The 23,864-nt window shown below is 42.4% G+C and overlaps 1 protein-coding gene across 1 annotated transcript in view; it reads right to left on the reverse strand.

The window, feature by feature from the left end:
* The window catches only part of SFMBT1 (Scm-like with four mbt domains 1), a 31,584-nt gene extending 11,367 nt beyond the window's left edge, over nt 1-20,217 (reverse strand). Inside the window, exons 1-10 of the mRNA XM_010160290.1 lie at nt 20,062-20,217; nt 13,529-13,623; nt 9,422-9,662; nt 8,883-8,971; nt 7,693-7,939; nt 6,092-6,189; nt 5,267-5,368; nt 3,968-4,118; nt 2,090-2,172; nt 631-757 (exon numbers count right to left, since the gene is read on the reverse strand). Coding sequence (XP_010158592.1) covers nt 631-757; nt 2,090-2,172; nt 3,968-4,118; nt 5,267-5,368; nt 6,092-6,189; nt 7,693-7,939; nt 8,883-8,971; nt 9,422-9,662; nt 13,529-13,623; nt 20,062-20,089 — 1,261 coding nt within the window. The 5' untranslated portion in view covers nt 20,090-20,217. The remainder of the gene's footprint in view (nt 1-630; nt 758-2,089; nt 2,173-3,967; nt 4,119-5,266; nt 5,369-6,091; nt 6,190-7,692; nt 7,940-8,882; nt 8,972-9,421; nt 9,663-13,528; nt 13,624-20,061) is intronic.
* Between the last annotated feature and the right edge of the window lie 3,647 nt (nt 20,218-23,864).

Here is a 23,864-nt window from a genome sequence, read left to right on the forward strand (position 1 = left end):
GCTACAAGTTTGCCAGTAAAGCTGCTTTTACTTATGGCGTATCTGGAACACAGTATCAACTGTTCATTCAACCTCTTTTATTTACTAGATTATTTCCTGACCTCATTTGCTTCCTCCTAAAGGCTGGAGGTGGGAATTTGCCATCCAGAGTTTAGCAGAGATGCACAGTGCATTGTATGTGCATGCTGATATACGTCCAATGAAGAAATGGGATAATAATGGAGAAAGGCTGACAAAGGCCTATTCTATCTTAATGAAGAACCTCTCTATAAGTTTTCTTCTAGGTATGGTTAAACTTGCTGAGAATGCAAGTCACTCATTTGTAAAAATGATACAAGGCCCTTGCTTTCTAAAAGACACTGCTCAGCACTCTGCATGTTGCACCAGCTTAGCACTGACACACGGCAATGCACAAACGCCGTTTCGGCCTGGCTTCAATAAGCTCTGCCATCCAAGGCTAACTGGGAAAGAGACACTGCAAATGGGTTTGTGCTGTCTTTTCACTGAGGAAATGGTGATTTGCTGCCTATACTCCACAAGCACTTAGTTTGCTCCAGATACTCTCCAGGTTTGATGATGGTACTACAGAAGAATCAACGCAAGTGCTGCTCTCTCCCACATCAGGCTTACCCTCCAGTTGAAGCCAGAGACAGGAATCTTTCAACTTGGTGACTGTAGCAATGCAAACTTCTTCAGGATCAGCTGGGTTCACAGCCTCAAGTTTCATATTCTCTTTAAATCCATGGTCAGAAGCGAACTAGGGAGAAGAGAGAATACTTCAGTAAAACACCATCTGCACATCTGATATGTGACATGAATGGCCATTAACAGGAGCAATTCATGCAAGCTTCAGCGTTTGAGGAACACGGGAAGATACCCATGCAGTCAGAGAGATTTCGGATAATTAGCAGACTGAATACAAGGAAGAGATATTAGGAGATACAAAGAATTTACGTTCAAGATGACTCTACAGACAGATCTAGAAAAGAACATGTGTGTACTCAAAAATAAGGACGCTGAGACTCACTGAAAGGACTGAGTGCATTCTAAGTAACCAGGAATTCTCTGCTACTTGCTACCTAAGCGTTAAGTCTGACAAATAGTCTGACCAGGCTGTGTTAGCTTGAAAATCCATTTTACATATGCAAATAACATCCTTGCCTCATCCAAGTGAGTTCTGGCAGACAGCAAAGGAAGCTTTCTTTTCATTTTACATTTTTTGGTTAAGTAGGATTTCACTTTATTCACCAATTTAGTCCCCACTTATCCAAAAATTCCTAAAATGTAAGAATGGGTATTTCTCCAGCTCTGAAGTGCCTGCATTAAAGATAAGTAACAGCCAGACAGTGGACTCTTCCTCCCAGAGCCACTCCGCAACACAATTACAGGATCAATACATTATGAATTCTAGAAGTAGCCTACAGTGATCAACTCTTCTCAGAAAAGAGGTAATACATTCAATGACCTGTTCTAAGATGCCACAGCTTACAAGACAGAACAAGGGCAATAAGAATTCATAGCCAGCAACACTCTCTTCAAAAAATCTAATTATTCATTTTAATTTCTTCCCCTAAGCACTGTAATAGCCCACGTATTGTAAATGAAATTGGAAGGCAGGTGTTAATACCCCTTTGTGCTTGACAAGGGATCCTGCTTTGGGAGACAGCAATACTGTCAGTGAACCAACAAAAGCCCAAAATCTAGCAAGTACTTCAGGCATTGATTAATGCAACATGATTATTTGATACTAATTTAAGATGACTTGGTATTGATTAATACAATGGAATGAATTTTTCAAGCTGAAAGGAAGGCAGATTGAGAGTGTACACTAAGTAAACAAGAACAAGGTCTATTAAAAGGCCCTGTTTCCACAATTATGGGAGTGCCAGGGATTGATACTGTTTTATGACTATTCCATGTACTCTTACACATCTCAATTTAAAAAACCACTCATGTCTTTTCAATCTGCTTTATCACAACTGAAGTATATGGCCCACCACTGAACTAGGAAGTTGGCATGCACCTACTACTGTTCACATACATCTGCACTTTCTTAACTCTTCCGTTTCCTCAGCTGAGAGAACCTTACCATAGGGAAGCAGCTCTGGGGAGCTGCCTCAGCACCACATTGTTTGAGGTAGTCTGCCCAATCGAAGTCCTGCCCAGGATAACCTAGGTGAAGAAAACCAAAGGGGTTACTTTAAGAGCACGAGAACAAACGGCTCCTTTCAAGCAGATGTAAAACACGGATCACCAAAATCTGTTTGGGTCACTCAGGTTTGTCAGCTGCCTAGGGCTTCAGTGAGCCACCTGAGTCAGCCCGTGGCATGGTTCTCACCGATGTGAGACAACCTCTTTATTTCCATTGCAGAGGGGGCTTTGGGGCACTGCTCTACCTTGACTTGAAATGGTTTCAAGCTAAAAGTGGCTTCACAGAGAGCATCCTGAAGCGTGAATCAAGCCCAGCTGCTAAGCAGACAAGGGCAGCAATCAAAACATGGGGAAGCACTTGCACCTTTTCACAGGTACAGATGAAATTCTGGCAAAGTTTCTGCAAGATTGATTCATTAATGTCATGTCAGCCCTGAAACTTTGAATTTTTTTAAAATAGAGCACCCAAAACGTGCTCAATACCAACATATTACTCCCTCAAACACATGTTAAATACCAAGTCGTTAAAGAGAGCAGTTAATTGTCCTAAGAGGCTCATCAAGTTTGCTAACCGCTGTAAATCTGCATACATGTCTGAAGGCAAGAGTTGTTACACAGAGTCCATCAAGAGGCAGAGCATCTCTCCAAGAAAAAGACAATTCACTTCTACTTAGAGGAAATACTTTGCTTCCCTGTGATCTAATAAAAAGCAAATAACTAAAAGGAACTGGGTGCAGAAGCATGCTGCCATCGTTTGAGGCTGGCAGTATATTATCAAGGAGACAATGGCAGCAGTTATTCCGCCAGTTCCTTGGGAAGCACTCCCCTACAAGAGACGCCTGTGACAAGGGTTTAAGGAATCAAATAAATTTTAAAACTTGTCTAAGAATATAGTATTAACATGACAATCTAGAAACATTAAGTTCAACTACCCCTCAGAGAGGGCCTAACCACTGAAGGACCTATTTCTCTTTCTCAGTTTTACCAGCATCAGTAGGACTCTGAGGCAATTCAGAATGCCCACCATTTCTGGTGGAAGAGAAGCTTAAAATCTTCGTCAGCTCCAGTCACATGCCTAGAAAGCGAGATTTCATCTTTCACATGCAAAATTCTAGGTAATGCTGGGTCAAGCAAAGCTACTTTTTGTACCTTACCCAAGGAAAGGCAAGAGACAAACATCCTATGCTCTTTGCTCCTCTGATGTCTTGAGCAGCTAAAACACAACATTCTGAATTACGTGGCGGTAAGAGTACTGAGTCCCTGATTTTACAATACTGTTGACATTTCCATTTTGAGAAAATGCATAAATATTTCAGTAGCTGAGGATCACTCCCCAATTCCCTTATGTCCTGAAGCAACATTTCAGCAATCTGCTACCTTGTCTGATAGGTTCTTGGAAAAAAAACCACCTTCATTAACTTGTAAAGTGATAAGGTACTCTAAAAGTATTGTAAGACACTGGATAACAACGTTCCATTTTGATCAGAAGCAAAAATCCAATACAGACTATAGGCTTCTGATATCATGTTAATTAATGATGAAATCAACATTGCCTTCCACCCAGGAACACCTATTCCATCCATTTGAGTGTCCAGGTTTTTATCCATGACCAGCATCCCCAGCCACTGTTGTCTTCTCAGAGCCAGGAAACTTCAGTTTCACTAACTCAAAGGTCCTGTTTCTCAGAATTTGTCTCTCTCGTTCTCTGCTTGCACTACTACGTGCAATTCTTCTGCAAAAGCATTGTCCTGAACACAGCGCTCTGGAGCCTGGCGATCTACGTGCTTCCTAGAGGGGTGAGCTTGCTCAAACATACCTGGTGGGGGGCTGAGATGCAGGCCGTTCTTCAGACTCCACTGCACAGGGAAAATACCAGCACTGTTCACGTGACAAACGTAAGACTGGCTGGTGTTACGCTCAGGTCTCAAATCATCAATTTCTATCATGAAGTATTTGTCATTGTATACCTGTAGTTAGCCAAAAGAGAACCACGTGGTCTTATAAGTACCAGATTCTGATTTACTGCTCCCTCTCCTCCATTTTGATAAATTTATTGAACAGCAACACTGCACAAGGGAAACTCTTTACCTTGAAATACTCTGAGGGTAAAAAAATACATAAAAACCGAGAAAAAGAATCTATGGGATTCATAAGCAAGCAGACTCCTCTGCATTATCTGGAAACAACAAAAATAAGTAGTAATAAAAGACAATGTAGGAGCACTTAGAAAATAGGTGCTACAGTTCGCAGTCTTACTACCATTCTGCAAAGACAAAAGTGCTTATTTCAACAAGGTGGAACCGTGTCCTAGGACAGTCTGTCACAAGTAAAACCACCTTGCTCCTGAAGTAACTAGGATCAGGTACAGAAATTACCAAGAAAAGTAAATGATTTTGCTTTGTTGGAAGCGGTTGCACCTTTTTAGTCATAGGCGAGCATCTTATTTGAAGAAACTGTATGTGAGAGTTTAAAAGAGAGACCACCAAAATATAAGATACCATAGCAAGGCTATCTATCCTAAAGAAAACGCAACAGCTCCCAGAAAATATACAAAAAACCATTTTACAATACATCCTAGTTTTACATCATACAGCAACATTTTGGTTTACTACATGAAAGCAGGTCTCTTTAGAACCTTTCAGCTGTTTACTAAACCAGGAAAATAGAAGTGGCTCAAAACCTGACTCTGTTGGGGAGTTTTCATTTCACCTTTGAAACCCATGGGCGGGCCCTCTTTTGAAAACCAGGCTTCTGAAACAACAGAACTGTACGCAGTACTGACACTGACTTTTGCAAAACAAAAACCCCCAAATCTATCTTCAGGTAGATACTCAGATTATGAGGGATTGTATCTAATTGTAAAATTCTAGGTCTGACCATTTTGGCCATTTGATCTTTTTGATCTTTATAGAACTGTTCCCCTGCTTTCAAATCCAGTGCCTTCACCATCAGCAGTTAAGTGTATGGGAGTTTTTTCTGACAACCTATCCATAGTTAGTTTAAAAACTAGCTCAATATTTTATGATAATCAATCGATGAGAATTTCCTGGGGATTTAAGAAGAGAAGTAGCAACTGAATTGAATCTTAATAAGAGAAGCTAAAGAAACCTGGTACCTTGAGCACTGTAGCAGGAGAGATTACAAAAGGAGCCATTGGGTCCACAGCTTCTAACTTCATGCCTTCAGAGAAGGAATGCACTCCAATCACAGGTTTATCCTGAAAAATGAATTTTCAGAGTGATTGCCTGCCTTTCTCCTTCAAAAAGATGTACTTCACATAATTCAACGGAAGAGGGTAACTTGAGTTTTTATTAGTTCATTCAAAGAATAAACATGCTGGAGTACCAGCAACATCTGTAACGAAGAGAAAAGGCCAACTATGCCCTTTCAGCCTGACAGTTTTCCACGAGTTTTAGGAAATTATAAAAGTCTCCATTTTCAGCCTAATAAAAACCTGAAAACTTGGGTTCCTGCTCCAGAATTATCTATATCCTGCTCTGTATATGACCCAATACATTCAAGAGCAACAGCATCTCCTGTTCTATTTTGCTTACAGGTCTAAATGAAGCTGAGAAAAATGAATGAAGAACTGGAAGGACTAAATTTACATTCCAACTTCTCAAAAAGAAATTCTTTAGTTCATGTATATTTAAATTCAGTCTCATCAGTAAGATTTGTTAACACCGAGGATATAACAGGATACCTTCTACAGCATGTGTGACTATCAGGTTACAGACGAGGCGTTACAGGTTAAACTTCTCAACGTACTCATGCAATTACAGAGCCTGCGGTAACCCTGCGCTCTTCTCGAAGGACAGCAATCTGCAAGACCAGCAGGTGAACAACCCGCCATGCACTGACTTCCCTGAATCATTTCTTTGGAATGCAGCATTTTTGTGATAGCATGCACAGCATTAAACTACACATATTGTGTCTTTACCTTAAAGAGATCTGTAGGAACTGATGATTCCTCTTCCTCCTCTTTTACCTTCTTCAGGATCTCTTGCCAATCCGCTTCGCTCTTCAAAGACCTAATGGCTTGAGTAAAAAGAAAGGAAAAGAGTGAATGAAGTAATCTTTCTTCTTTTCCCTCAGAAAATACAGTTTGATTTGTGCTCCTCCAAGTGCTAAATCCACATCTGTTCAGAATCTGTGCAAATACCTTTCTTTTTAAAAAAAACTATTTTCTTAGACATTTGGGTGTTACAAAAAGGGACTGAAGTCAAAGCAGCAGCATCACCCATATGCTGCTCAGTCCAGTTTTTCTGAGAAAATGTAGGTCACAACACCACTGAAGAAAACTACTGGAGAAATGTATGACCAAAACCCATATGCTACCTGGATAATGCTAGTCTGTTTTATGCTTAAGCAAGCAGAAAGGTCAAGAAATGATCCACAATTCTGTCCCAGTTGCATAAGTTACTATTTTAGCATCTGCACTTGCAGACCACACCCCTCTCCGATAGAAGAGGAATTACGTGTACCAGTGCCATCACACACAAAGGATCCCTGAAGTCAAGGCTGTGAGTATATCAAAGGCTTTTGAGTAGACATAACAAGTAAACAAGTCTAGTAGCTAACTAAACTTTTAAAAAGCCATTATTCACTTAAATGGTGCTGTGGAATCCACCCATCTTGTTTCTCTCAGTCATTTGTGTCTCCCTGTTCACAATCCTGATTTCAGCAGAGGTTGCTCTAGCACTAGCAAACGCAGCATGTTCAGCCGTTTCAACGGAATTTGTTTTGTTTTCCTCAGCATGATTTCTTCTTGCCATAAGGTGAAAACCTTAAAAAGAAATCCCACAACAAAACCAACTGTTCTAAGCCACCCGAGCTTCCCCAGCTAACAGCACAGAGTGTGCCAGACCCATAGATGCACACCTGCCTCTGCAGAAAGGCTTTAGGGTAAATGCTCAACATTTTCCAGTTCTAGCCCAAGGCTTCCCCTCACCAGGAAACACGTTACATCACTGCTCAGCTCACGAGCATTCATTTGTGTTTCCACCGTTTCACGCCCCCCTTCTTTGGTGACGCATGCTGTGATGCACGTGCCTGGAAAACAGGGTCACCTCTCCCACCTTCTGCTTCTGCTTCCACACACTCATTCCCAGGGCACCGTTTTTTAGGGGCATTTTCATGTAATACCTCTTTAGACAAGGCCTGAAGTAGCCCAATGGACTTGGAGTCCCAGCTACAAAAGCTCCTCTTGAGCAGTACTTCAAAAAGAGATGACCTAATCCCTGTCCAGGATACAAAGCTACCAAAACCAACCGTGAAGGCAATCCTTTCCTCAGCTCCTCCCCTTCCACGAACACATGGAAAGTTCGGACAGCCAAAATCATTTAGCAGCTTCTGAATGAGTGGGTGAAAAGTCTTGTAGGACTATTTACTGGTGTCTTCACTGACATTTCATTAGGAAATTATTTCTCAGATCACAGACAGACCCTGTGCATCCAGAGGGTAGGTTCAGAGCACCAAAGCAGCAGCAGCAGCATTCTCTACCCTCTGATCATCACCTAAAAGACCTAAGTTTTGAAGTACCTGAAGGAGGTTGCAAGCTATATCCATGCTGAGCCGCCCAGCCCACTTGATGAAGGAAAGGGTCCAAATAGAATATCCACTGGTCGAATTTGTCACACTCCTCCAGCCCTTCGTATCGCAATTTAAGTCTCCCACCAACATTTTCCACCACGTTGACTATCCAGGCTTCCAGGGAATCCCGGATGTTTTGCAGTTCTAGTCGGGAGCCTGGTGCAATGAGATCCAGTGGATTTTTCCCTCTGTGAAGCTAAAAGAACACAAATTATTCTGTACAACAGACCAAAAAAATCCCATACTCCCATTCCTTATACACATTATTTTTGCGTAAATAGAGTATGAATGCAGAAGTGAAGAAATACAGGTCCCTTACTAACACAGGACAACAGAAATGACCATGTTTAGAATCACCGGTGTTTGCATCAGAGCTTCTGCACTGCCTGTAGATACAGTCACATGTTTCACCTCAGCCCTCATCATCGTTTTCAGAAACATTACTGCTTATACATTCAAGGTTTGAATGAAACATGAATAACTGCTTTCTAAAATGGAGTCACTTAGCATACAAAGATGAGTAGACAGAGAAGATACGAAGATAAATATGCTAGTTGAAAAAAAGATGTCAATGGCATTTTTAAAAAAAGTTATATTTTGTACTTTACAGCCAGATACTGACATGAGGAGCAAATATTGTTTTAAGTGCAGAGGAGGGGACAAAAATCTGGTTCACTGCTAGCAAATATGCAAGATTTAATTGAAACAATAACCTGCCCCTTAGTAAAAAAAAATTAAAAACGCACAAACCATTAGTGAAAGAAGTCACTGAGAAAGGGAACAACGTGAAAACTAGATAAATAAAGGTTTATCTCCTTCAAGCTGTATGAAGGAGGAGCAGAACAGAAGGAAGAGTGAAACCTACGAGCATTTGAAAAAGATCTTTCTTTTGATAGCATTAATTAACAGCCCAAACCTGTAGTGAAAAGATGTGTTTCAGGACAACGCTATCAAAATTAAGTACTGTAAGCAGAAAACACCAGAGAGTGAGACTGAGATCAGCAGCAGACTACAGTGCTCCCTAAACTTAACAAAGAATTGAATGGACAAACTGAATTAGTGGTTCCCCTAACAACAAAGGGGAAAGCCAAGATGAAAGCCAAGATGAAAGCCTTGGGTCGTCACACTGCAGCACTTACCCCCTCCAGCAGGTTAGCAGGAGCACTGCACGCTCCCTTCAGCACGCGCTGAAGGAATTCCTCCTGGTCAGGTATCTTGTCCTTGATACCTGAGTGGAAAGTGAAGAAAACAGACTGTGATTCTTCCTGCCAGCTAAAGATCATTCAGTCCACAAGACATTAGCGTGCTCTTGCGCTTCCGACTTCACAAGAATCTGCCAAACACTCACTAGTAACAACTTAAAAGAAGAAACAAAAAGCAGTAACAAAACCTTTAAAGGAAATGACAAAGCAGTAGAATTTGGTGGGTGATGATTAAGATCACCACAAACTTCAGTAAAAATAAATCCAATTCTGCAATTAAGCTTATTTCTGTCTGGTGAAAGAGCAGCTTCCTACTGTAAGTCACAGGTTGTCAGAACATGGCAGACAACCTCAGCTTGTCATCACAGCAGAACTACCTGCACATAAGAGCAATTATGAAAACAATCTGCTGGGCTTATAGAGGACAAAAGCATACTTTTGTATGTACTCCCCAGTTCCGCATGTGAGGCCAATACCTTCAGGCACTTTGAGAATCTTCTTGTTCTGCTCACACCAGCCGATGGGGTGTAAATCAGCTGTCATGATATCACACCAGAAGTCGGCCTTGCGGTCTTCCCCATAGCCATCGTAGCGCAACAGGAGCAGCTGCCCACAGGTGGTAATGATGGTGGCTACCCAGTAGGTGTCCTGGTCAGACTTGACAGCAACTTCCAGCTTCATACCAGGGGCAAAGCCGTTCTGTAAACTTGTATCCACCTGAAGAGGAAGAAGATCACATTTGAAACACCTCCCTGAAACTTCATGGAACAGGGGGAACCATTTAGACACTTTCATCAGCAAAAGGCTTCAAGCTGTACTCATACTGAAGCATAAACATAAAAAGACAAAGCAAAACATTAAGTTTCTTGTATCCCTCACTTCTCCCAGCTCAAGCACTCCTCAAAGAGCAGAAGGACCCTGCTCTTACTACAGTATGTTTCTGAGCTACACTTGATTCAATGGCCTCTGTCTTAATTAAAAATCTAACATGCCAATCCTCAGCTGAATGTAACTGGTGTTTTCTTTCTTAAGTGGTCCCAAGTTCCATTTCCTCTTTGAATCAACTGCAAGAAAGGCTCTCAGTATGATGCAGATGCAGTAGGTATTTTCTGTGTTATTTATGACCAGTTCTGCACTGACGGTTCAGTAACTGCCACAGCTATTATAGTCTCATCAGCCAGCACAAACTGGTTTGCTAAAAATAAAAGAGAACCACATCAGAAAGGAAAGCATATGCCTCTGTTAACCGTTCACCTCCTTAGGTTAATGCCCTTCACTTCGAGAAAACCCTTCTTAAGAACAAACCCCGCAGGACCCAATACCTGCAGCTGTTCTGAAGTGACACTACAGAGGCCGTTCTCTTCAAAAAGGTAGTTGCCTTGCTAAGAGTTGTCTCTAAAGACTTCATATTCTGATTCCTGGAAGAAAAGCCATGAGCTCGACACAGCGTCTGAGGAATTGGGAAATCTGTGCAGCTCTCTATGCCCAAACTCTCTCAAAGCCTGCCGGCCAAGAGAGCTGCGTTCAACAAAACCAACAGCAACAGACGAGCATCCCCTGGAGTCAGGTGCGTTATTCCAACACTGTCACTTCTCTGCCCGCTGGAGACAGCAGAGACCGAGAAGTTAGCACCCTCTCCTGGCAGCCGGGCAAGACGACAGCAGAGCGGTTTAAAGCGCGAGAAGACACTGCGAATACACGTGTCCAGGCGATGTTGAACGCTAGCTTGTGTTTAATATACGGTTACACAAGATGCAGAAGGGGATTTGCAAAGAGCATTCAACATTGGAGAAGGCGTACGGAGACTCAGAGTGGGATGACAACACTGACATCCAGTGCCACTCCCGGTGTTTGGTAAGCTTTTTCCTGCTGGACTGTAGGCAAAACAGTCGCTTTGATCCCAGTATTGTTTAATTTTTGAAATGCAAACAAATTAAACATTAGAACACGCTTAATTTGAGGAAGTAGCTTACGTTTTCCAATGTGTCTTGCTCATAGTAAGAGCAAGACTTTCAGGATTAATATAAGCGTACAAACGCAGGAAAGTCCTCTCCCCCATCCAGTCTGGTTCTTCGCTAAGACAGGCAGTGTAATCACGGATTACATCCTCTTAACCCAATCGTGCACTGTCCTACAGCACGGGTTAGGTGTTTCTCACCCACTACTCTTAACGGGGACTGGTCACAGTCTCACTACTCCAATATTTAAAAAGAACGAAACAAAAACCTGAAGCTTCCATCTAAAAGTTTATCTGTTTATTTATTTATACATGTCCATTTGCTTTTGTGCCAGTATTATTTTCAGCTTCGTTTTCTCCACTCTTTTTCTGAGAGTACAAAAGTAGTTCCTTCTTAGCTCTCCTGATGGTAGACTATAAAAACACATCGTCCTTCCAGTCAAACAGCTAGCACCAGGTGGACTGCAGCGGGAGGAACCACCCGTCACTAGCACACAGACATCAGCGCCTGTGCGCTTCCCACCGGAAATCCCTCGCCTGAGGTATCCTGGCGTCCCACTACCACTGCCACACAGACAGGGTGTCAGTACACAGGAGGCACGGAGGTGCTCCTCCTCCTTTTCCCAACCACTGCCTTCTAATGGGCAGCAGCAATCCTGAGCGAGTGACCTTGCACCATTGAATTCCTATGAGCAGCCAGACCTAGGTGATGTGACACTGCTGTTAACACACTCCTCTCTCCGCTTGTCATCAGTGTCAGCATCAACTTTCCAAAACTTTATGCAAAGCTGAGTACAAAGAACATCAAAATTGGCCTCCAGACAAATTCTAAGTGAGCGCTGCTGGCACAGGCCTGGCAGTTCTCCTTCTGAACACGTGGGCGTGTGTCTATTACTGCACTCATTCAGTACCCGTGGCACGAGGGCTCAGGCCAGACCCCTGTGCCGGGCCAGGGGCGCACAGCCAAGCGCACCCAGCACAGCTCCTCCATAGTGCTGCCTGCAAAGGAGTGGGAAAGGGATGGGTGACAGGGCCCAGCTCTGCCCACACCTGCTCCCCAAAGCCCTCTCCATGACAAGCAGCAAAATCTAAGTGTATTTTTACTGACCGTGGACACACCAACCAGATCTCTTATCTGACACAGCTGAGTTGCCAAAGAGGGCAGTGCAGGGGGAACAAAGTCATTCAAAGCGTGTCTCCTGACGATTAACAAAATATAGCTGCAATGTTAATTCAGTTGGCCACCACCATAAAGCTGGCATTACCATTAGCTGGTGTCACATCTGAGCTACAACAGCAAGCTTATTGAACAGAGATCACATAAGGTAAACCACACCAGAGGAGCAGACAGACCACTCCTCGCCTTACTGCAAAATGCCGTTGCTCCGATTCCATATTGCTCCTCAGCAGGGGCTGCATGGACACCATCCCTCTGAGCAAGCTTGTTCTGGCTACAGCCTTAGTACATGAAGGAAATGCAAAGCAAACATAGGCCTCTCCCCTTCAGAACTGAAGATACCTGACAATACCTGAACGTTTATTTTGAACAAAAACCTTACAATTACACCCCAGTGTATGGAAGAGCCTCTGCAAAGCCCACATTTACTGTGCATCTTAACTACTAACACAGCTGTCCTATGTTTTGCACTTCTGCAGGTTACCTTTGGACTCAAAATGCTTTGTGATCCTTCATGAACCGATCTCACCTTGTTTTTTCTGATGGATTTAAGTCTCCTATCACCACTGAAAGTGGTGATACTGGACCCGAAAACCTGAGCACCACAGAGTGCTTTCCAAGCAATGTGACACATGGAAGTCACTACCCTCACTGCCATGGTAAAAGATACACAGCCAGTCTTTGAAAGACTTAAAAAGTAACTTTTTAGAGTTGGATAAGGATACAGGCTAGCAGCCTGGAAGGCTTTTCAACTGCTGGAAGACATCCAAGAGGTTTGGAAATCAGCTCTATACAGCTCACCTTCACTGATGACCCAGCACAAGAAGGCTGACTTCACATTCAGATCTCGCCCAATGGGACAGAGCACTACAGGATTTTACCAACAAACATTTGATTAAAAATATCCAAGGGCAAAGACAAGGGCTTATCAAGACTTCATCCAATACACATTAAGCCTGTGCTCAACAATTATCCTCATCAGTTTCCTAACTACTATAGTCAAGTGTTTAGCAGAGCTATTATTTTCCCCTTGGCCTCCTTGAGAGCCACCATTACAACCTTCTTTGAGAGCACATTTGAATTCTGCTGTTCAAGAACTATGCCGCCAACTTTCTAAAGCTAGCTCCTCCATAGCAGTTGCCCAGTAGCAATCACCAAAAGAATAAAGAGACTGGCCAGTTTGGGCTTTATGAGAAAAATCAAGCTTATTTTCTGGTGCAGGAAAGACTAGGAGCCCTTAATCTTCAGCACTTGAGGATGGGACTACCCTGTGCCATGTACAGAGAGGAAGACAAGAAACAATAATTAAAAGGTGAAATTCCTCGTAAGACACGATTCTAGCTGGTCTTCCAGATTTGAGAGCATCAGCTCATTCAATGAAACCTTAAACATTCAGTGTACTAAAACAAACATGTAGGAGATGGTAAGTAACACACAACCCTTACTCACATGTTTAAAAGATCCATGGGGGGCTGCAATTGCTCCTGTGTCTTCTAGATACTCATCCCAATTGAATTCCATTTCTTCCACACTGGAACCAGCATCTGGAAGAGAAGTCAAACACTTATTTGGCAACCTGTTGGCTGAAGTTTTAGGCTACTACAGTGAAATCCACTCCGATTCCAACTGACTGACTACACAAGTGCACTTCAGTTATGCATTTTTAACACACAGACAACACACACTATTTAACCTTTCTTTGTACGTGAAGGGTACTTTACGTTGGATTTAGTCTAAAAAATGGTGAGATGAGGATTTTGTTAAAGGACAAATTGTTTACAATTTGTGAGAGGAGAATATATGCAGAAGAGTTCTGTATTTGTATCAACAATTATAAGAGATTCAAAACTCTGGGCAGCCTGGATTGTCAGTATTTGAAATTAAAAAACATCCAAGCAACAGTAATACCAACAATAAGAGGTCTGGAAAGAAAGACTAAAAAAATTTGAAATATGACTCCCCTCTTCTTTTAAGTCAGATGGTATTTATTTAGCTATTATAGAACACAAAAACACAGAGAAGGATTCAGGGTAGTTCTAAGCAACACACCTTGAGAGACAACTGAAATCATGAACACTCAAATTAGTCACTTAAAAGAACAGCTCATAAGGTGTAACAGCTTCTTTAAACCAAGAAAACCTCATTCCTGGATGCATTTAAACCAAAAATGCACTAAAAGCACTCAAGCCACAGTTCAAAGCTCAGTCTGGCTGTTAGGGAAACAATTGGTTGCAGTGAGCCACACTACAAATTAGTCCGATTTTCTATTATTGTTGTCAAGCCTGTCTCCCAGCCCCGGTCTCCCCTTCAGTTCTTGGCTCACTTCCCTGCTTCCCTCCTATTCCCATTTCTTACAGCATGTAACCCACTGCTGAAAAGACACCACAACCCAACATAGGCTGGATTTCAGGTCCTCTATTTAGTTCAGCATGCAGCCACATCCTTCTTCCCTGCAGGCACAGCTGGGATGAGCAGGGAGGGTCCCACCTCACGTAAGCAGCACTTTTAACCTCAGCACGCAAACTACAACTTCAGGTTCAGAAAAAACACAAAAGTAAAGCTTTCCATTTGCACTTTTAGACCGACTCTGCCATCTGCACCATAGCTGTCTTTATGAATGAACACAGAGATTTTCATCTCTCAGGACCAGGAAACCTGATACCTTGTTTATGTTTGGAAACAGAAATCTCTGTGGATCACAAGCACAGGGAGACCTCAGCCCAGGTCACAGGACACCAACATTTCCTGCACAGTCAGGCCTTCACAGGACAGGTGGTACCTGTTCTTTCAAGGAGCAGTTTGAGTAGGAAACATTACATGTCCAAAATAATGAATGAAATAATATTACACGCCCTTATCAGACAGGTGGCCATGCTGACAACCTGCTAAGGAGGATCCACTGCACTTCTCAGGCCTTGAACAGAGAGGGCAAATATTTGCCCAGAAGTCTGAGCTACTTCAAACTGTCTAAAAACCGTACAGGTCCTGAGTGTAAAGTGGGTTCATTTTCTCTTCAAACCAATTGTTGAGCTCATTGTTGACTTTCCATTGTAATCCTAGGAATTATCATTTCCCCCAATTTAGAGACGTATATTCAGTTAGCTTTTGTTTGCTGATGACACTATCTGTTTTAAAGGCAGTTCCAAACCCGATTTCATTTTGCTATTTTTACCCAACCACAGTTGGTTACATCAGCCTTTCCTAAGTCTCAGAGCTCAAAAAATTCAGGGCTTGAATATCATCAGCACTTTTAGGGGCTGATTTTTAACTTACTGAAGAAACAACCTGGAGAAAGACAGAAGTAATTTTATTTTTAAAATTTTTGAGGGAGTAAAGAGGTTAAGGCACAGATCCCAGCTGTTCACAAATCAGGGTGGAGCTGACTGAAGCTTTGGCTGCAAGTCATTCTCAGAAAATAACAATTTCACTGCAGAATGTTGTTAAAACAGATTAAGATCTTAACTCATTAAAACAGCATTTTACTTTAATACAACCATAAAAATGCTGAAGTTCACAGCTGCAGAACCAAAGTGGGGAGAAGCATCAGCTCAGACGCATCACCTATGGTCAGTCAAAACCTAGAGTGATCTTTGACTTTTCTCTCGCCTAGAGAAACCCAGCTCACTCTTCCCCACTAAAAAGCACGCGTCTGCTCAACAGCAGCAACCAACCCACTTCCCTCCACCTCCAAAAAGCACTTTGCATGTAAAAAGCACTGCTTGCCATGTCTAATGCACTCCTGTTTGAGGAGAAACATAAAGCAACGTGACTGCTCTGTGCTTTTTAACAGGACTGAAAGCCAAGTAGCTCGACCTGGGAATACCGCTCGGATCTTGAGGCTTTCCAGCCATGCTCTTTACCAAGCCGCTTGCAGCACCAAGTCTTCAATAACTGTTATCATCAGATAACTGTCTGAGGGGCAGTTAAGCTCCTTAAATGAGGCACAGGTCACTTAACACACTGAAAGGGTCAATTAGTAACTTATGTTGCCACTTAATTGCTACAAGGAGCTCCTGAGAAAGCCGGTTTGCATGCTGCTCCAGCTACCCTTTTGGCTCGAACTACGGCTAAAACCAGTTCCCAACTGGATCAGCGTTACCACAGCTGCTTTGTCACTCCTCTAACCCACGCTCTCTGCAGCCTGTATGTTTCCAGAACTAAAAGAGCAAAAAAAAGTCTGCTCTGTGGTGAGGGCTCAGATTGCTCTGTACCGCACAGTGCCCAAATCTCGCCAGCACACCCAGTCGCTCTCCTGCAACTTAATTTTCATAGGGGAAAAAACCAAAATCGCAAATTCCTGTCCAACAGTCATTGCAAATTTCATGCTCTTCCTGCTTTACTTTAGGGAGTTTCATTGAGTCAGGGGGAATTTTCTGAACATTTTTTAAAAAGCACCCAGAACTTTCGCTGTTCCCTTCATTCGTCAGATCTGAACTCAGCTGGTGCTTACACTTCACTGAGGTTTTACAATTCAAGGAGACGGGGTGGTCAGGCTGCACTTCACCCACGGATCAGGCAGAGCTGGGGGGCTTAGGTGGTTTCCTTCCCTCAGGAGGCTGATGCTGCTGAGGGCCCTACTGGGCTATGGGAGACGACAAATCTATCTGCTGCATCTCACCCCGTCACGGCATTCCAGGTCATTTAGCACAGCACTTAGCCAATCAATGTCGAACAGGAAAAGCTCATTGAATAACGCTCCGAGCAAAAATGCTGTATGGGGTTTCATAGTGAGAGCAGGAAATTTAGTTTCTTAATCGTGGCGTGCGGTAGGACTACATAAACCATGAAAAATCTCAGAACTCAAGTATCCATTTTTCAACATCTGAACACTCCAAAGTGTGGTGTGGAGCCGTCTCCCCGACAAGGCTCACGCTAGCTGGAAATCTTTGAGAGTCAGAATCCAATGGCTTTTCTGTTTTTACTGGCAGGATGGGTGCAGCAGAGTGGGGTCCTGTTTAAATCAAGCCTTTGATCTAGAGTGTTCGGTGTTTTTGCAAGACGCTATTGCACAGCACAGTCCTCGTGCATTAGCAGATCCTGGGATACACAGACAAGCTATATTCCTGGGGGACCATGTCTACATTAAAAGTCCTGATCAGTCCAAGATCAAACTCCTCAACAAACCCTCAGATATTTATAGTAGAAATTAACTTCTACTGTGAGAAAACTTGCAAATTAATGACAGATGACAACAACCAAAACCGTATTTAATCCATTTACCCTTAAAGCACAATTTATTAATGTAATGCTGCATGGGTGTACCTATACTTATGTTCCCTCCTTCCCTCCATATCCTTAATTGCATAAAATAGAATTGCTACAAGCCCTAAATGAATTCAACTTTTTAGTCCAGAGAGACCTATTTTTCTACAGCAGACAGGCTGACCGAGCCACACGTTAGCTCAGCGGCACAGTACAACTTTGGCAAAGGTTGGGAAAGACACCAGATGCGATTTTCGTCTCTGTGGCCTGATTTTTGACAAAACAAAAATCATGGTTTGTCAGCAAAGCTGGCAAATCAAGCTCAGGAAAGTTTTCTCAAATGAAATCTGAGAAGTGTCCTATGGAGCTTCTGTGAAGAATGCTCTGGAGGTGAGAAAATTGTCTCTAAGAGTATTAGAAGTCTTGTAGGTAGGTATTTCATTTCCCTTTTATCACTATTTCTACCAGCATTATTGCGAACACTAACTCTTCATTTCTGAATTTTACCATGTCCTGGCCCTCCCTGGTACATGCAGAAAGAAAAAGAATACTGACCTGAACCATCTGGATACAAGAAGGTAGTGAAATATTAAGGACATTAGCCCTTAATACCTGCAATAGAAACAGTCTACACCAGACTATTTTCATCCTTGGATTTGAGTTAAAGTCTCACCGCAAATAATTTTCATGCATCTTTAATGTGATTCAGTTGAAGACTGTCATATCGGACATTTAAGTACATCACATTGATGTCTGCAAGACCTTCAATTAAGGCTAACCTAAAGGTTTCTCACCCTGAAACTTAGATATATTTCAATCTGATTTTAATAACAATTAATCTCTTCCATCTTGCATCCAGCTGCAAGGCCATGAATAAATAAAGACAAGTTGGAATTTCAGCAGCTGAGAAAGGCTGTGACAAGAATGAAAGGTGTTTCTTTCCCTTGTAGTGCAGAAGAGCATCACAACCACCAACCTTGGCCACTGTCTGGGTTCTTGCAGGCAGAGTGCTAGTATCCAAGAAACAAAGAGACAGAAGGGAATCTTCCAAAACTACTAAAAATTATCAAGTGGAAAAAACTTCACCAGTCAAAGAATATGAAGGGAATGTTCCAGTCGTGGCTGGGACTGGTCTAACTCAAAGCACTTCAGGAAACAGTATCAGAAGGCACAACAAAACCAACGTGCTTACGCTTAACACAGGTAGCATTTGCTGGAAGCTCTCTGTGAACTCAGCAAGTAAACCTCTCTTCAGTCACTGCTTGCTTTTCACAGCCACCTCAAACCAGTACTCAAACCAGGTACAAAAAGGATGCTCAGGAAAATAGCTGTTGAGTAATTTCAAGGCAGTACCAAACCTTTCCTAGCCGTTCCAGAAGCACAGAGAAAGGACTGTGTGACCTCTGGTACTTTTGGAGTAAGATGGAAAAATGTCAATAAAGGTTTTAATACCGAGGGATGTGCTATCACCGGTGAACACCCCATCACTGACCACATACACAGCTCCTTGCTGCTGTTCCCAAAGCCTTTTCTCTCCTACCCTATGTGACAGGAGTCTCCAGTAGCAGAGGAAACTATTTGCATGTGCCTGGAGACGTTCTGCATACTTGTGCATGCTGCTTTTTCTTGCTTATTTAAGGATGTAACGTTGACAACAACTTGACTGATTGGCTATAATTAATAATCAAAAAGCATATTTCAGCATCATAAAGCAGATGATAGCATTCTGCTACAAGCACAGTAGATTAAACATGTTTAGCATTACTTCAGTAACACTGTCAGCAATTAGACTTCCAAAAGGTAGAAGTACAAAAACTACCAATAGCGAATTGTCCTATGAGCTGCTTTTTGGACAAGTACCAAAGGACATAAATACTCAGATAAAATCCCAATCCCACTGTTTACACCAGTAACTACAAATTAAAGTTTAGTTTATAGTAACTGTACCAACACTACAGATAGGGACCTCCTCAAAGAGAAGGAACAAGGCATGGCAGGCAAGCCAGAAAAATGGATGGGCCCTACCCGCTAAGAGTGTACAATCCCAGAAGTGTTTGAGAAAGCTGCTGTTATCCCCAGCCACCATGGACTGACACTCTTCTCAGCCGGTGTTTCAAGATGAACCAAAACGTGAACTTATTTCTTATAAAATACCACTCTGCATCAGGTTAGGAGTTTACATCCCAAACCAATCAAAGCAGGCACACCAAGGCACATCAGAAACACAGGACAGATTACAGTAGCAGCAAAGAGTTTCAGTTATCTGACTTTTTAAACGAGCAGCACAACCTTGTTGAAATACTAAGAACAAGATGAGCACAATGACAGAACAAGATAATATTAACCACTCTGACAAATGCCTTAAAATAGTAGTCTTAAAGCCACTGAGCTTTTCCTAAGCCCATCTCATAGGGATGCTATGAAAAGGAAAGACACAGCTTCTTTAAAAGACAATTACTAAGGTGGGTGGGATTTTGTCTCCCTTTAAGTCAATGATACACTTTGCTTTTGAAACAGAGCAGTATCAGACCTAAGCCCCACAGTCAGAATCTAACCCACAGCCAATGAAACTTGAGTTTCTCCCTGCATACAGTGCACAGCATCAGACATATGAAACATTCATAGAATCACAGAAGGGTTTGGGTTGGAAGGCACCTTAAAGATCATCTAGTTTCAAACCCCTGCCATGGGCAGGGACACCCTCCATGCTCATCTATGCTCCACCTCGCTTGATGAGTTTTCCGAGAGCCGCTAGCCATGGAGCTCAGCCAGACTATTACCTGCATCATACTGCTGATCTCCATTCATCTCCACAGTAGCCTAGTGGTTGTTTCAGGCAGCCAGAAGCAGGGGAGGCTGAGCCCGTCACGGTTTGGTGGTCATGAGTTGCCTCCTGCCTTCGATTCTACTGCAGCCAGGACATTCAAGAAGGGATCCTGAAAAAACCTGAAAGGAACAACTGATAAGACAAGATTTCGTCGGCTCTTAACTACTTCAAGATACATCAAAAACATTATTCCAGCAATAACCCAAAAACCTTGAAGCAAACAATGGCATCTCACTGTACATATGCTTAGCTATTCCACACCCTCCATCTGCTGACTAAACTTATTCTAGAAAAAAAGAGAGATTTCCTAAATCACTTAATTATAAAGCTGACTTTTAACATCTCTTCAGCCCCCCAACAAATCCACCCCTCTCCAAGCTCCTTCAACCCTTCAGAAAGGCTAAAGAAGTGGGGAATTAACCAAGTGATGGCTGAGGAAGAATCCAGCTCCTTTGTCACTTGGAGCAACAAAACTGCCTGAATTCAAGAAAGCCAAACGGATACTGGCAAAGGAAGCACACACTAAGGCTCCCGAAACAGCTGCTGAGGCTGTGGGTTTCTAGTATCTTGGCCATTTGCTTTCCACAAGCTGCCTGGCGATCTGCAACTCTGATCCTGAATGGCTGTAAGACAAGTTTAAATATACGTACAGATTTTAAATTTACTAGATTTTTAACAGTTCAACCAAGGAGTCATCACTTCGTGACTTGAAGGCACCAGTGAAACTGTTCTGCTATGACACAGTAGCTCACTCCTTATCAAAAAGTTCTCTCTCATATAAGTGGAAAAAACAATTAATGATCTGTCTACCAAGATATGCACCTTATCTTAATTTCATTTTACGACATTTTATCAGTCTTAAAATTTTCTTTGGTTTTTATGGCAGTTCATGTAACTACCATTTTGTGATGAGAAACCATACGTTGCAAACTTGTAAGCATGTGATTTCTATTGGAACAATCCATCAGCACCAAATGACCGCAACTCCTATGAGTAATTGAATCACCATTTCAGCATTACCAGCAGAAACCGAGGAAGGACAGGTCTAAAGCAAGCCCCCAGGTATTTAAATCCCCAAAGCCCCAGTGCAGGCAGGGGTGCATCAAGCCCAAAGCGGGGCAGCTCAACACTGGCCGAATCCAGCAAACACCAGCACTGTCTGTTTGACAGCGCTGGCCATGCACTGCCAGCGTTTTTCTCCTTAGAAAAATCTCTACTAAAGCAAAGTTGTATAGTAAATAAAAACCTGGGTCAAATATTTCTTCATTAAAATCACACTTTGACTGACAACTTTATATAAATCAATAATGGGGGTGTGTGTGGGTGTGTGTGTGAAAACAAGATTATTGGCTTAAAAATTCATGTTAAAAAAGATAATCTTCAAATGCCTTTTGTACTCTCGTTGAACATCTGGGAAGCACTTGGCTTTTCTTTTTAAACTTGGTACTAGAAATAATGTAGAGGACTAAAAATAAGGTTTTAAAAACAAAGGCTGCACTTCTTACCTAACCACATTTTTAATAATTACTGTTTAAAAAAGGGAAGCCCTAGACATTTGAAAAGTTCATTTTTTTTGTTTTGCGTACCTATAGTGCCTACAGAGGCTACACAATAATCCTTACAGAGGTTTTGTAGGAGGGTCCTTATTTTTTTCTTTTTAAGGTTAAAGAAACTAATGTATTTTACTATTTTAAGTGGTGGTTTTTTCCTACTACAGTACAGACAGATCTGTAAGAAATACAAGTTGCCTAGCAGATGGAAACCCAAAAATATTATTTCAAAATGAGTATCATAAATGGGAGATTCTCCGAGATGACACTGCTTTTAAATGTCCAACCATAATTTCAGACCTGAAGGAATAACTGGACTGGACATATGGTAACTACAAATGACAAAGACACTATCCAGCCCTTCTCTCTTGAAGGAGCATCCTCCATCCCATCCCAACTGCAAGCACACCTTAAGCAGCTTTATGCAGGCTGCAGTTCCATTTGTATTCTCATTCAAATAAGCAGCTTGTGAATTACAGCTGGTCTGAAAATATCTAACTGGATGTTTTTTCCTTTGAAAATTTGTCTGGGTGTTAAAAGTTGCAGTATCTTGAAGTAGTTCTATTACAAGGAAGCTTAGGTGGGAGAGTGACTGCATCTGCCAGCTCGCCTGCCCAGTTCCTCAGCAGTCACTCAGAGCAAACCGAGCAGGCGGCTCCTGTAATCCCAGGCAGGAGGACTGGGCAGACACCCACAGCCGGGGCCGGAAAGGGCAGTGTCAGTCCCAGCTGACAGCAGTATCATTAGGCTGCCATGGACCCCATGCAAAGCAAGTTCATCAAGATATGCCTCCATCATTCAGATGCAGAGAATTTGGACAGAAAAAAAAGGGGAAAAAAAATACCCAAACCTTCCCAAACTACCATAATCCTGTTTTGTGGAGGATTAACAAGCTCCGCTGGAAAATGCTGCGTAGCAGGCTGCAAATGTCCTGAGCACGCCTGTGGAGCATCCAGGCTTGCTAGCTGGCAATATCACACAAGACAAACCCACAGTTCAAGCAAAAGCAAGATGCCAAACTACAGCTTTTGGCAGGAATTTTAGCGAATTGCAGTGCAAAGTACTGAAAAGCCTCCCAAAATCTCCTGTACACAACACTGGTAACTCCATTCACAAATGAAACAACAAACTTGCACAGATTTAAACAAATAGCCACTGACAGTGCTTGGTGTGTAGGAAGTTCTCAAGTGCAATCAAAAATAGAGCCAACTTTAAAAATTCTCATTACATGTGAGAATAAAAATTGTTAAGAGTAGCAAGAGGCATCATTCAGAGCTCCTATTGAAGGGTAGCTTAATGCTGCAAAAATCTGTGTAGAAGACCTTAATACAGCTTTATTCATTATAGCTTCAGGAATGCATCTGGAAGGGAACACCTGCCAATTTCTGCTTTACTGCTTCTAACCTACTCCTCTCCAGCTCAGAAAGACTGTGCTCAGCTTACACCTACAGGGTCGCAAGTTAACTCCCAGTTCAGCTCTGTCTGAGAAAGTTACCGAGAAATTAAGCACAGGTACCAAACTCTGTCACCCGGGACAAAGCAGTGCAGGGTAAGCTAAGACAATACTGTGCTCCCAGCCTGCCCTTGCTGAAGGCTTCCCTCCCGCAGACAGCCTGTCCAAGATTCCGTTTATTCCATCCTTTACGAAATCATGCTGGACAATGACGTCACTGGCAACCTGCACGCTGATTGGCACACAGCAAAGAACTACCCAACAAAATACTTTTTAATCATAAATCAAAATATTTCTTGGTAATGGCCTATTGTAAGTCTATCAGCTGTCACACTGCTAAGCCGAAACAAAGGCAGTGCTGTGAAAAAGGCCGAGCGAAGCATGCGGCCCAGCTCATCGGGGGATACGCCACCGGTTTCCTAAGTGTAGCCCCGACAAAGTACTCTCAGAATTTAACTGCAATTAAGATACTTTTAGTTGATGGGATCCAGCTCTCAATTAACTTCTTTAACTAAACTAGGTGATGTAAAACTCAATCTTTTTCTTTTGTAACATGGAAATATTTAAGACACCCCACCCCCCCTCAAAGAAAACCCCAAAACCAAACACCAAAGAGGCTGTTTCTTTAGAAGATGCCAAACACTGGCAGCTCCTGTTGAAGTTGATTGATATTCTGCCCAAGTTGGGTAGTTATTCAGGATTTCATAAGCAGCTCTGGTGTTTTATGTACACAAAATGGAGAGTACTTGTAAT

The sequence above is a fragment of the Eurypyga helias genome, unplaced genomic scaffold (genome assembly GCF_000690775.1).
Source record: "Eurypyga helias isolate BGI_N326 unplaced genomic scaffold, ASM69077v1 scaffold17451, whole genome shotgun sequence".
NCBI lineage: Eukaryota > Metazoa > Chordata > Aves > Eurypygiformes > Eurypygidae > Eurypyga > Eurypyga helias.